Here is a 13564-nt window from a genome sequence, read left to right as displayed (position 1 = left end):
ATTAACACATTCAGTGTGACATGTTTTGATTCTGATTCTCAAAAGTGTGTAAGTCTCGTGATTTGATTAGCTATCTTCATGACCAGGTAGCCAAATAAGCCACTGTTTGAAACAAAATTTTCAGTACCTCAGGTGTAATGATGAATTTCTCTAGAATTATATTATTAATGGTGTTTCTTTGTATAACTTGAGTTTTTATGTCCGAACTATATTAATTGCTACCTTATAGCCATTAAAACTGCCATCTTTTTTTTATAATCTTCCTTTTAGTTTCGACTATTTTCCTTCACTTCATTCTTTCCCACCCAAGTTTGGGTGTTAAACAATGTTTAATATTCAGCCAAGTTTCCTATATCTTGTGGATTGAGTGTTGCCTAGCAGTCAGTGTGTCAGACTATGGATCCAAAGTTATGTGGTTCAACCCCCACCCCCTCAAAAAATATGTTCTGCACTTTGTGTCCATGGGTGCATTAAAAGAGTGTCAATTAAATTCTACTGTTCAGTCTGACAAGAGTAGCCCAACAGTTGGTGTAGGTGGTGAAGAGTGTCAATTAAATTATACTGTTCAGTCTGACAAGAGTAGCCCAACAGTTGGTGTAGGTGGTGAAGAGTGTCAATTAAATTCTACTGTTCAGTCTGACAAGAGTAGCCCAACAGTTGGTGTATGTGCTGAAGAGTGTCAATTAAATTCTACTGTTCAGTCTGACAAGAGTAGCCCAACAGTTGGTGTAGGTGGTGAAGAGTGTCAATTAAATTCTACTGATCAGTCTGACAAGAGTAGTCCAAGAGTTGGTGTTGATTAACTGCTTCCCCACTGATCTATCACTACAGAATTAGGGAGGGCTAGTGCAGGTAGCCTTCCAGTAGCATTATACAAGCTACAACAAACAAACAAAACCTATATCTTGAATATAGTAGTTGTTAGATAAGTGAAAAAATAAACATCTTATATTTTTGGTTTTCAATTTTTGTGTTTTAGGCAGAAGATGAAGAGGAGAACTCAGTTGATTTAGAGATAGTAGCTCAGAAGCTAATGGAAGTCAACAAGGAGTATCTCCATAAAACTAAACAGTATGACCAGTTTTATGAAGACTACAACAAGACTTTGCAGGAAATTCAGCTGCAGCGGCAAGCCCTGGATGCCTTCAATGAAACAGTAGCAGTGTTTGAAGAACAGATTGAATTGCATGCTGAGCATCAGAAAGAAGCCATGCAGCATGAAATGACCAGGTGAGTGTTCAAAATGTTTTCCAGTTCTACAAGTACAAGAATATGTAAAGATATGCTTGTATCGAGCTCCTTCTTTTGTATGTTTATGCACAATTCTGACTACATAAGTGGATCGTAGAGTGAGAATACCAGTAGTATGATACCTGAAATATAAAAATACCTTTTTTTCTCAACAAGATATAAATTCTGACTAATTACGTGGTGCGTCTATAAGTGGTAAGCTTAAGAAAAGACCCACTTTAAATTTTCAAAAGAATTAACATCTGACCGATTAATACTCAGAGTTTTGTAAAGTTCTATTGTCTATGAATCTGGAAGTCTTCTCTTGCCACGACATCACAGTTGGTGGAGGAAAGAAGTTGTTATGTACAAACATAGATTAATTATTCTTCAGGCATTGTGGATCTCCTAGAAATACCTCTCTTTTTGTAAGTGTTGCTCATACTTATAACAGTGATTATGTAGTATTGGCTGTCACTACAATTTACATTGTAACAAGCTTCTGCAAAACACAGTCCACTACTTGTGACGTATTTTTCACAGACTCTCCACTGTATGTGGATGTCAGCTTCCAAGTTCGTATTTAAGCAGACCAAAGACATACAAGGGAAAGAAATATGTTATGCTAAGCAAAGAAGAAAGTGTTTCACAACTGGGGTTATTTGATTCTCAAATTGTGATGTGAACCCAGATATTTTGTCCCCCTATGCATAATTAAGAGGTTTAAAGATTTAAAAATATACATCATATTTTGTGTCAATTCTCAAGGCTCATGATATTACACAAACATTTGCTGAAGGGTTGTGAATATCTGCCAGAGACACTAAAATATTGTGCGAGAGCACTGTTGACTTGTATTGAGATGAAGAATAAATGGTAAAGGACAAGAAAGGAAAATAAAACATTAAAAATTAGCTATATGTGAAAAGGAAAGTATCTGAAATTACAAATATAACAAAAGATAAGTCTTTAAAGATATTCTACAAACGTATGTACGTTTTTCCTATTTCCTAATTTTAATCATTTCATTGCATTGTATGTTGATGATAATAACCAGAGTTAGTGATATGATAGAGAAAATGAAAAATAAAATATAAACATTTACCTTAAAAAAATTTTGATATTTATTTAGGGTGGTTCTTGAGATTATGCAAATAAAATATGAAAACTATAAGATGAAGAAAGGTATTTTTATACTTGAAATGACAATAACCTTGTACTCGAACCATTCACAGTCTAAGTACAAATAACTACTACAGATAAATAACATTTTTATTAGAAACACGTAATTAGAATCATGTCATTCTTTGTGTAAAAGACACTTATAAACTTTAACAAAATCTTACCAAGGTTTGTAATGAATGCTTAGAGTTGCCATATGTATTGTTGCATATATAAATGTCCTTTCCCAGTCAAGCAGGTGGTAATCACATCTGTCTGTGCTGAAAGGGTAAAACAAGTTATTCTTTATTCCACTTCTGTGGAGAACATAGAAGTTTCTTTTATTTTAAGGTTTTTGTCTAATAGCTCTATTGTTCAACTGGTTTATCTATACAAAGAGGCTGTGGCAGATGTCTCTGCCCATAAGTTTTGTAATGGCAACATTGCACTGTTGAATGATTGGTTCAAATATGCAGGTATTCAGCATATTCCTGTGGTTCAAATATGGAGGTATTTGGCATGTTCCTGTGGTTCAAATATGTGGGTATTCACCATGTTCCTGTGGTTCAAATATGCGTGTATTTTGCATGTTCCTGTGGTTTAAACATGTGTATTTCACATGTTCATGCAGTTCAAATATACACGTATTCAACATGTACCTGTAGTTTAAATATGTGTGTATTCAGCATGTTTCTATGGTCCAAGTATGCATGCATTCACCATGTTCCTGTGGTTCAAATATGTGTGTATTCAGCATGTTCCTGTGGTTTAAATATGTGTGTATTCAGCATGTTCCTGTGGTTTAAATATGTGGGTATTCGGCATGTGGTTCACACACATCACTGTATTAGCTTGTGCAAATCTTTTATTTAAATGTAGCAAACTTATTGTGTGTGTGTGTGTGTGTTTTTGTGTATTCACCAACATACACAGCTAGAAACAATTGATTGATTACCAAAATAAACACTCTTATCAGCTGGTATATCAGTTATTTATGATCATACATATATATATTATGTAAACTTTATTTATTCTACTACATTTCGGTAAATTGAAAGGCAAGGCCTTCACTTTTGTTTTTCATAACTAGGTGACGTGATAGTTGCCAGAAGAAAACTTTTTTGTCTTACTGAATATTAGCTCAGCCCAGCTGAATTGTAAATTTCCAGGTTCATAGTTTGCACCCTGTTGTCAAATCTCACTATTTGCTCAGATGAGAATAGCCCAGACATTGGCAGTGGGTTTTGTTGACTAGCAGCCTTCCCTTTTATTATATCAGCAGTGGGTTCTGTTGATTAGCAGCCTTCCCATTTATTATATCAGCAGTGGGTTCTGTTGACTAGCAGCCTTCCCATTTATTATATCAGCAGTGGGTTCTGTTGACTAGCAGCCTTCCCATTATTATATCGGCAGAGGGTTCTGGTTGACTAGCAGCCTTCCCATTATTATATCAGCAGATGGGTTCTGTTGACTTCGCAGCCTTCCCATGATTACATCCGTTCAAAATCTGCAATATGTTATGCATAGTTTGCCTAAGAATTCCAGGAGAAACAAATTTTTGACTTTGAGTATTATGTTTCATTTAGTAGAACATGGTGTGTAAATTCTACAATTCAGACAAACAAACAAAAATTGGTATAGCTTCTTATACCCTTATTTCTATCCTGATGATGTAAAGATACCAAAGACAATCTATATATTTCTGTCCCAGTGTAACATCAATGGTTGTTGTTATTCTGTTTAATAATAAACCAGTATTACATGAGAAATATTTTACTTTTTATAACGTTCAATGAGTCGATGATTATTTATCAAAAAATAATTAGACTATTGGATTGTGGTGTTACGTCTCTGCTCGTTTGTTAATTTCCGGTATAAATTCTTCCCGAGGAACTTCAGCGATACAAGTCCTTTCTTAAATAAAACTAGTTTATTATTTCTCAATACACTTAATTTTCACAGATACTTTAACTTAAACACACACTATAATTCACAATGATTCACGCACTTTACTTACGGTCACTACCGCTCGCTTGACTCAATTATCTGTCTATCTGTAATTATTCTCTCCCCTTTATTTGCCGGGCTTATATACCAAAATAGAGGGTGCCCAGAAAAGACTAGAGTTCCCAGGAAAAGTCAAGATCCTTCGAGAATCCCATGACGTGCCACCAGTGTCATGTGATCTCCTCTGTTGTAACAGTGGTATGTGCAGTGTCCAGTGGTGGGCAGCCATTTAAACTCTGATATTGCCAAAAATCAGTGACCATTTATACATTGGCTTTGAGAAGACTGTGTATTAGAAGCTTTCTTGTTAGTTTTATAATTAGAAATATTGAAAATACAAGTTGATTCAAAAATATGCTTTTAACATTTTGACCTTTATTACTTCAACATGGATGTTATACTTATGTAACAAATAAAGAGGTTTTCTATTGGTTTAATTGTAAAAGTTTAATAAGATGATCACAGTATAAAGTTTTTGTTTTTTTAGGGCATTTTAAAATGATGCATTATTGCTAAAAACGATGTAATGATAAAGAGCCTCTGTCTATTACCTTGTTAAACACCAAGGGACATTTTGAATATCTTTAATATTCAAAGTTTTATTTTACACCAGAACTTGAATCTAACAGCTGTCTTTAATTTTTTGAAGCCTTGCTGAAAATTTTGTCCTTCTGAAGAAGAGGCTACGCACAATACAGGAAAGTAAAACTCAGCTGGAGAATGATTTAAAACACCTAGCCGCATATAATCGAACATTAGATCGTGAGATGAATTCTTTGAAGCCTGAGATCATTCAGCTGTACAAGCAACGGGAACAGTATCAAACGTAGGTGATTTTCTGTAATGTGCTTGTATTTTATGTGTACTAAAAAGTATACATGCTGTATTAGGAAAAAGCATTCAAAACATAATGGTTGTTATTCCAAGTGGCTTATATAATTGCCATTCTGACCACTGCCATGTTGGTCATATCCCACCCACCCTATTGAGCTCTGATATTAAGTGAAACATCAACACCAGTTGATACGGCAGATATAGTGTGGTTGAAATGCCATTATATGCTCTTCTACTTACTCTAAGGGGCCAAATAAAGAACATAAAAAAATAAGCCTAATACTTTTGTCTCATGACGGATATAATTGATTATATATACACTGTTAGAATAGTTAATCCTTCACAAATGATAATAAAAAACAGCAAAAAATTAAGGTGGTTGTGATTTTAATGATAAATAAACCTGTCCATCTAAGTTTTTGACACCTTTATGACCAATTTTCGTCAACTTTTGACTAAAGTTCAATATTTTTTTGTCACTCTACAATTTGGAGCTGGGCAATTAGTGGAATGTGATTCATCAGGCTCAGTATTTGATTGTATTCATGAGACTTGAATTAGTAGAACAGAGTAATATTGGAAAAAGTATTGTTGATTAGTTTATTATTTTCATGAAATTAATTTGATTAAACTGAAAAATCTCAAATTAATCAAAATGTTGAGGAAAACTTATAATGGCAAACTTCAATTAGTTGGTTGTTTTTGTGACATAAATCAGTTTAATATTTTATTTTTGTTGTAACTAATCGAAGTACATAATTTATTATACCAATTAATCAAGTTAATTGGTCAGCTCTACTGTTACTTGCAGTTTGTTGAAGGCAGCCTTTGTTTGTTTGTGTGAAGTTAAGTTTCTGTATAAAGAATCAAGTAACAAGCTAGGCCTTAAGTGTTTGATTACATCATTATGATATAAATGATCAGTTACTCATGTTATTGAAAATCATTTTATGTACTTTCTTGAAAAACTAAACATTAATTGAGCAGATGAAAGTAACATTCCAATGTGTCAGCTAAGCAAAGATTAACATTTTTTAACATTGTGCAAGGTGAATGTTTCATAAACATTCTACTGTTTTATCTTTTCTTTGTATAACCTAAGTTGCATATGATGGGTCTTTTGGAGTACCAATCCTTAACGGTGATGTAAATTTTACTTTTTTAGGATAATCTCTTTGAAAATCTATTTAACTTAGATTCACAAAACCTTCTAAGTTGCATTATTAAACTATTAAGTGCTTGAACTGATGTCCAGTAACAAGTGTTCATCTAATCTTTGTTTCTAGGTGGTTGTTAAGCAAAGGATTGAAGAAAGAAAGAATTGACAAATTACTTCAGGATTCGTCAGCAGATGCTAAAGATCTGTCAAGGTATTGTCTGTTTTTCCGTTGTTTGTGACATACCTAACAGATTTAAAACGATAAGCAAGAATTCGTCGAAGAACGGATATACATTCACAATTAAACTTACTTTTTTTAGATATGCTCAGAATTTTGTATTAATGTCATTCTGTAAAGGCTCATTAACTTCATTTGGCTTGACAATGAAACTATAAAAAAACTCGATTTTGATTATATAATAATTTATTTTAACCTTACAATTACCAGTGGAGGTTACATATCTTTTTTAAACAAGTTTTAGTAAACTGTTAATGAACCAAACTACTTGTGTATCAATTACAGGCTTCGTAATAATGTATGAGTCTCATAGAATGAAACCAATATTAACATTTTACAAAGGAAATAAGTGATTTTGTTGTTTTGAGTGTTGTAATAGGCAAACTTTCTCAACCTGATGCAATATGTGAGCTCTGCCTACCGGTACTGGATGATTATTAGTTTAAAGAAATTATTACAGGTTTAAAAACAAACATAATTTCTTTTTCCAGAGATTCGGCTTTTGTTCAGGATTATGACAACTTGCTCCACCATGACGAGTCCACGTGGTTTGTGAGTGAGTGCTCAAGGCAACAAGCTGAGAACTTGCTTAGTGGAAAGCTTAATGGTACCTTTCTCATCCGTAACAGTCGTACCGGCCAGTTTGCATTGTCAATAGTGTAAGTCTGTCTAATTGATATATTCTAAAACTTAGCTATCACGTAACAGCATCCATACACTGGATGCCACATTTTTTAAATGTAATTAAACTAAATAGATGCTTTCTTCATCGTTATAATTTGATTTAATGCATTTTATATTAAAAAATGTAGCATAAACTGTTTCGTAACAAATGTTTCCTCTCCACAAAAATAAGTAACTGAGGTATTTTCAAAGTGCTGAAAGTTAGATGTGTTGTATTTCACAATTCAGTTAAATCCCTTACTTATATTAACCAGAAATGATGATTTTGGTAGTCTTGTGGCATCTGAAAAGTTCTGTGCAATGGTTTGGTTTTAATTTACACATATGGTTCTTCTATCTTCTACTCACTAGAATAAACCTATATTTATGTATTTAAAAAAATATTTAACCTAATGCTACTGAATTATTTTTCTGGATTACTCGGTATATAAGCTGTTCAAGATAATTTTTTATACTTGCCAAAAAGTCTATTTTTTTGTTTTTCCATTTGTTCATGTCCAAGTTTATGTATGAGAGGTAGGATTTCATGCAGATCTAAATTGGTGGCGAATGACAAACCAGATGATAGAGTAGGGATAATATTTCCTTCTCACTAAAATTTACAATTTCAACGAGGTTATAATAAAAGACATTAATTCACGTGTTAGTAAATGTTTGACCACCAATGAGGGGTTTCTCACTTACAAGCCACTGTTTGGCCTTGTGACAGAGTTCTAGATATCAAAATTGGTGAGCCAGGTTCAAATCTATGCAACACTACAAGTATTCCCTGCTCTTCAAGCTGTGGGTGCATTATAAGTCAGTCCCTCAGTATAGATGGTACGATACCGCTTACAGTCTAAAGACACTGTAAATATGTTTGTAACATATATTTGCTATAATATTTTCAGGCTCTTTGTTATACAGGTAATATTTTGAAATGTTCACCAGACTTTGTAATAATGCTTATTCTGTCCTCACCTAAAACAGACAACTTGGAAACACCTTTGTTTTTTCTCTGTGTGATTAAGATTGATTGATATAATTTGTATTATTCTCCAAACTTTGTAAAGTTATTTTATGTATATGTGGGTTCAAGCTCAGTTTCCATTGAAAAAGAAATTATTAATAACATTTATTTTCATTCTGTTTCTTTGTTGATCGTGAATTTAACTGTGTTGTATGATAGTAATATTTGTTTCAAATAACATCTTATTTGTTAAAATACATACTTTTTGTTGTCGGAAGGTAAAAGTGTTTGATTTTTGTTTGTATACAGAGCTGATGGCAAGATCGGCCACTGTCTGATCCATAAGACGGAGAAGGGGTACGGGTTTGCAGAGCCGTATAATATCCATCCGACATTGAAAAGTTTGGTGCTTCACTATGCTCAGACTTCCCTCGAAGAACACAATGATTCTTTACGAACAACTCTAGCACATCCTGCATTCGCACACCAGTCAGATCACTATGTTCGCTTTTCTAAATGATGAAAGGATAGTGTGTTACTACCTAGATAAAAACAACTTGGTCATTTGTAGGTTATTATGTACTCTCACTGAACTGAAGAGAAAGATTAACAGAATTAGGGAAGTTAGTATCTAGTATCTTGCTTCTAAAAATTGTCATCTACCAACATCAGTTCCTACTGTCCGACAAGTTTCTTCATTTCACTTTCACGAAATCATTGGGACTCTTCATCGTCTTCAGGTTATAGTTTTAGTGAAAGACCTACTGCTGTGTATATTTGTACAAATAGATCTCATTGATTGATAAGATCTTAACTAAAGTCACCATTGCTGTCACATGACTATTTTTTAAGCCTAACTAGAACGTTTTTGTAAGATGCTTGACAAACTCAAAGTGGTGCAAGTGTTTGTTAGAGATGATTGTTGTTTTTTATGTGAATTGATTCACACAAGATAGATATATATATGAACTACTTTTAAAATGTTCAACATGTGTGTGTGTCATTTGTTTTTGACAGATTTTTATGAAATTAGAATGTGTAAAACAAATGGCTGAAAGTTTTGCGAAGAAGCACATAATGCTAAAATTGAATTTGTAGATAGTTTTACATGGATATGTTGCTAGAAATCATGAAAAATTAGTTTTTATTTTTTCTGGTATATATACGAGATAATTTTCAAAAAAAATTATTATAAGAGGTTTTTTTTTCTTTGCAAAAAACAATTGCCTTGACATGGCACTGTATGTGTTTGAGTGTGTGTGTTTGGGATTGGATTAGAATACTATGAAAGTAAACTATTTCGTCTAAAAACTTAGTTTTTATTTGCATACAAAAGAAATCTACTTTGGTGTTGAATCAATTTTTATTTGTGTGTAAGATGTTCAGTTTCTAGCTTAATGCTCTGTGTGAGTTAAACATCATTTCAAACATTCTAGACCTTTGTACTTCCACACTAGAAACCTTGAGATTCAGTTCTAGCTTAATGCTCTGTGTGAGTTAAACATCATTTCAAACATTCTAGACCTTTGTACTTCCACACTAGAAACCTTGAGATTCAATTCTAGTTTAATGCTCTGTGTGAGTTAAACATCATTTCAAACATTCTAGACCTTTGCACTTCCACACTAGAAACCTTGAGATTCAGGTAAATATTTTTGTTACTTTGAAATAACAGTATTAATAAATTACTACTACTAGCTGAAGATTTTGTATTATTATTTTTTAAGTTACACTCTCGAATAGGGTTCCATCTCCTTCGTATCAGCCCACGTCCGAAGATCTGTAGAAGGTTTTAAGACTTACTGTGTGTGAAAAGGGTATATGTATGAAATATATTTTAATAAATCTTTGTATTCTACAAGTGATTTGTATGACTTAAATATAAGCTGTAGTTTTAACTTAGACTTTACCAGGTCATTGAAAATATTGTTTCTAAAAATAATGTCATTAATCAATCCAGTATATTTCCTAGATATTGATATATTTTAATAAATGATTGTACTCTTAAAATCCAGTCCAGCCAATTAACTGTAAATTCTTTTAATTTATACCTAGCTTTTACCGAATCATTGAAACATTTTTTTAAAAGTATTCTCACTAGATGGTCCAGTAAATTTGTAAAATATTACTTAAACCAAACTTGACTAATCTCTCGGATTCTGAATATTTTTATACTTTTTTTAAATAAACATAATTGTTGACTAATGTAAAACAGACAGCCAGAACACTTATAAAACTTTTTGTTCATATTAATTAATATTTTAAGTTAATTACAATTGATAAATGAAAATTTTAATAACAAGGATTATCATAATTACATAAAGTTAAGGTTTGTGTTAGTTATTTTTTGTAAATAATTTGTAAAAGATTTATTTCCATGTACATAATATGAAAGACGTTTTAGTTTTGACTTGACTCTATAAATAGTTGTTTATTAACATTTATTAAGATTATCAGTAGCCAGAAGGTTAATTTAACCATTGCTGGTACACGTTTATTTTCTTATTGGAATGATAATATACACACTGTCCAAAAGTCCGATTTTTTGGGCCATTACAAGAGAAGATAAAGCATTTGATTTATATAGATGTATCTGGTGTGTCTTTTATTGTTAAATTTGAAGTACTTAAAAAGAATTCTAAATTATTAACTAAAGTGCTTAAATTGATCGGTCCACACCCGATGTTTGGTGTTCAAAATGTTCAGTATCTATTCCGAAAATGTTAAAAAATTGTCGTTGTTTGGTAAAGAATATATGTGACTAAAAATGGAAACTTATCACAAAATTTCTAAGTGTGTGTGTGTGTGACAATTTTTCTGACATTTGCAGCACAATGTACTTGATATGTTAAATTACCGATTTCGTTTTCTTCAATTGTTATTCCTGTTGTATACAACGCCACACAACAACCTATTATTGATGATCCCTCTGGTGGGCAGTTGTGGATATTAGGGTGGTGTGTTTTGAAAACAAAATATATATATATAAAGTGACGTTATTCAAATGTTTGTTATTTCTTATTACTATTTTTTGTGTGCGATACTTTTTATATAACGGGAATAATATTTCACATAAGTAAAAACTTATCTAGTCATATGTGTAGGTTTGAACGTTGTTTTTCTAAAGTTGAGGTACACAAGTTCTGACGAAAATGAATCATTCTGAGACATGATGTACCGCCAATTGGTGTTTTTCTTTATCTAAAAAAAAAAGGAAAATTGAAGTATATTGTAAAGAGAAGAGAAAGTTTAATAAATATTTCATTACAACTTATTTCTTGGGTCTCAATTAGTGTTCTGTGACCTTCAATGACCACGTTTCTCGCACAGTTTAAAGAAGCTCCAAATACAAGGATAAAACACGTAAAATAGTTGTTTATTTAAACATACGTTTTTACTTGTGCTATCATGCTACGTAAATAATTTTGATTATATTAACTGTTCATTACGATCTCCATTAAAAAATCAAATGTTTCAGTATTTGTTATTGGAGCCTTAGGCATGAGTTAGACCAGCGGTCTTCTGGCATACAGTTGTCCGAAAATGATGTGACCTAATACAAGCTAAACCCACAAGACAGCAACAGTAGCTTTGTCATGTGTGAAGGGCAGACTGTATGTAGTTGTTTACCATAACAAGTATAATCACCTATAAGTAATATGTCAGAATTTTCGGAAACCCTATGTACAGACAGCAACAGCATACGTATTTATTTCATGCTGTCTGTCTCGTTAAAATAGCGAAAACCCGTTTTTCGGATCTCGCCCCGTTACCATAAAAAAGAAAGAAAAAACACGCTAGAATTTATAGGAGTGGCAGTCGAATCACATTATTCAATTAGAGTAGCCCAGGAGTTAGCGGTGGCTGACGTTAACTAGCTGCCTTATCTATCACATCAACATTAATGGCAGATAGCCCTGGAGTAGCTTTGTGTGAAATTCAACAAAACAAAATCAGTTTCTTTTCATCGCCCCATAGTGGCTTAGCTACAATAAGTCTGAAGGCCTAAAACCACGGATAGTCTATTGTGTAACATTGCACTTAATAACAAAACAGTTCATTTGTTCTTCCTTTTTGTTTCCAATCTTTTGAATTATTCCTAAAGAGAATGATATTTCTAAAATTAAAAATTTTTCTTCCTAATCAATTGAATGGTGAGTTTAAGCGATATTCCTAAAATTTGGAACAAGTTGGTCGTGCTATACACTCGTATGTTAGACAGTGATACTCGAAAGACTGTTTCAGATATTCACTTAAACGAGCTCCAGGACAGGATTGTCTACGATAACCGCTCATAATTTTGAACTGATAGACTAAGGTGTTAGTCAACAGCATCTACCGTCAACTTTTAGACAATGCTTGACTGTTCGAAAAGTGGGGTTTGATCCCTACCCTTACAGTGCATCCACAGCCACAACACGGTTTTTTGTAATTTTTATATTTTTTTTATTACTGATATTGGTATGGTCTGGTGGTTAGAGCACTCGACTCACAATCTATGGGTTCGGGTCCCGTCACCGAATATGCACGCCCTTATTTCTCAACCTGTATGTTCCAAAACTCAATGCTTCTAATGACTGTGTTCAGTATTGGTTAGAATATAAATCTAACTCGGAGCTTTGTTGGTAAAATAAACAAATTATTTCATCTTCTTTTGTTGCATAGTGATAATCACAATTATATTCGAAAATACTAGATCGTTATATTGGAATTAACTTGCCCTCTCCCTCCGGTGGATCAACAGAAAGACTGTGGAGAACATATCACGCTAAAACTCGAATTTCGATACCCGCAATGAACAGAGCTTAGCTAGATCATTGTGTAGCTTTGTGTTTAGTAACAAGCCAAATTTGTAGATGGTGCTTTTGCTAAAATATTTCAAATGACTCCAGCTAAAGTAATTTTTTGTTTTAACATATTTATGGCACTATAAGTCTTTTTTATGATAGATATGATAAATTATCAAACCTTTCTCTGTGTTAGATAATTAAGGGCAATATAATATTTTGGTTTAGTAATAAGTCTAGTGAGCATCAAGACAAAAGGTCTACAAATCTTAGTACCCCCCCCCCCCCAAAGAAAAGTATACTTAAACCTAAGCTACGTTGTACTTTTAATGATTGCGATGAAATACCTGGATATGAATGAAAATGTTTTAAAATATTTCATTGAGAAGACTACATAATTACTTAAAAGTTTTTTTTCCCCATTTATTTTAAGTCGCTATACTTCGAATAAAACTTTTGTTATGTAATAGGCCTCTGGTTTAAATCTTACTTGTTATAAGACAATCTTATTGATG

General features: G+C 32.7%; 1 protein-coding gene across 2 annotated transcripts in view; it reads left to right on the top strand.

Annotated features, from left to right (window-relative positions):
* LOC106465064 (phosphatidylinositol 3-kinase regulatory subunit alpha-like) overlaps positions 1-10817 on the top strand; it is an 83290-nt gene extending 72473 nt beyond the window's left edge. For both annotated transcript variants that reach the window (XM_013925262.2, XM_013925261.2), the window contains 5 exons: positions 980-1230; positions 5048-5224; positions 6519-6602; positions 7121-7288; positions 8572-10817. In XM_013925262.2, coding sequence (XP_013780716.1) covers positions 980-1230; positions 5048-5224; positions 6519-6602; positions 7121-7288; positions 8572-8782 — 891 coding nt within the window. In that variant the 3' untranslated portion in view covers positions 8783-10817. The remainder of the gene's footprint in view (positions 1-979; positions 1231-5047; positions 5225-6518; positions 6603-7120; positions 7289-8571) is intronic.
* Positions 10818-13564: the final 2747 nt, after the last annotated feature.

This window comes from Limulus polyphemus, unplaced genomic scaffold (assembly GCF_000517525.1).
Source record: "Limulus polyphemus unplaced genomic scaffold, Limulus_polyphemus-2.1.2 Scaffold1825, whole genome shotgun sequence".
Lineage (NCBI taxonomy): Eukaryota > Metazoa > Arthropoda > Merostomata > Xiphosura > Limulidae > Limulus > Limulus polyphemus.
Note: the sequence above shows the minus strand (reverse complement) of the source record. Positions and strands in the feature narration are given on the sequence as shown.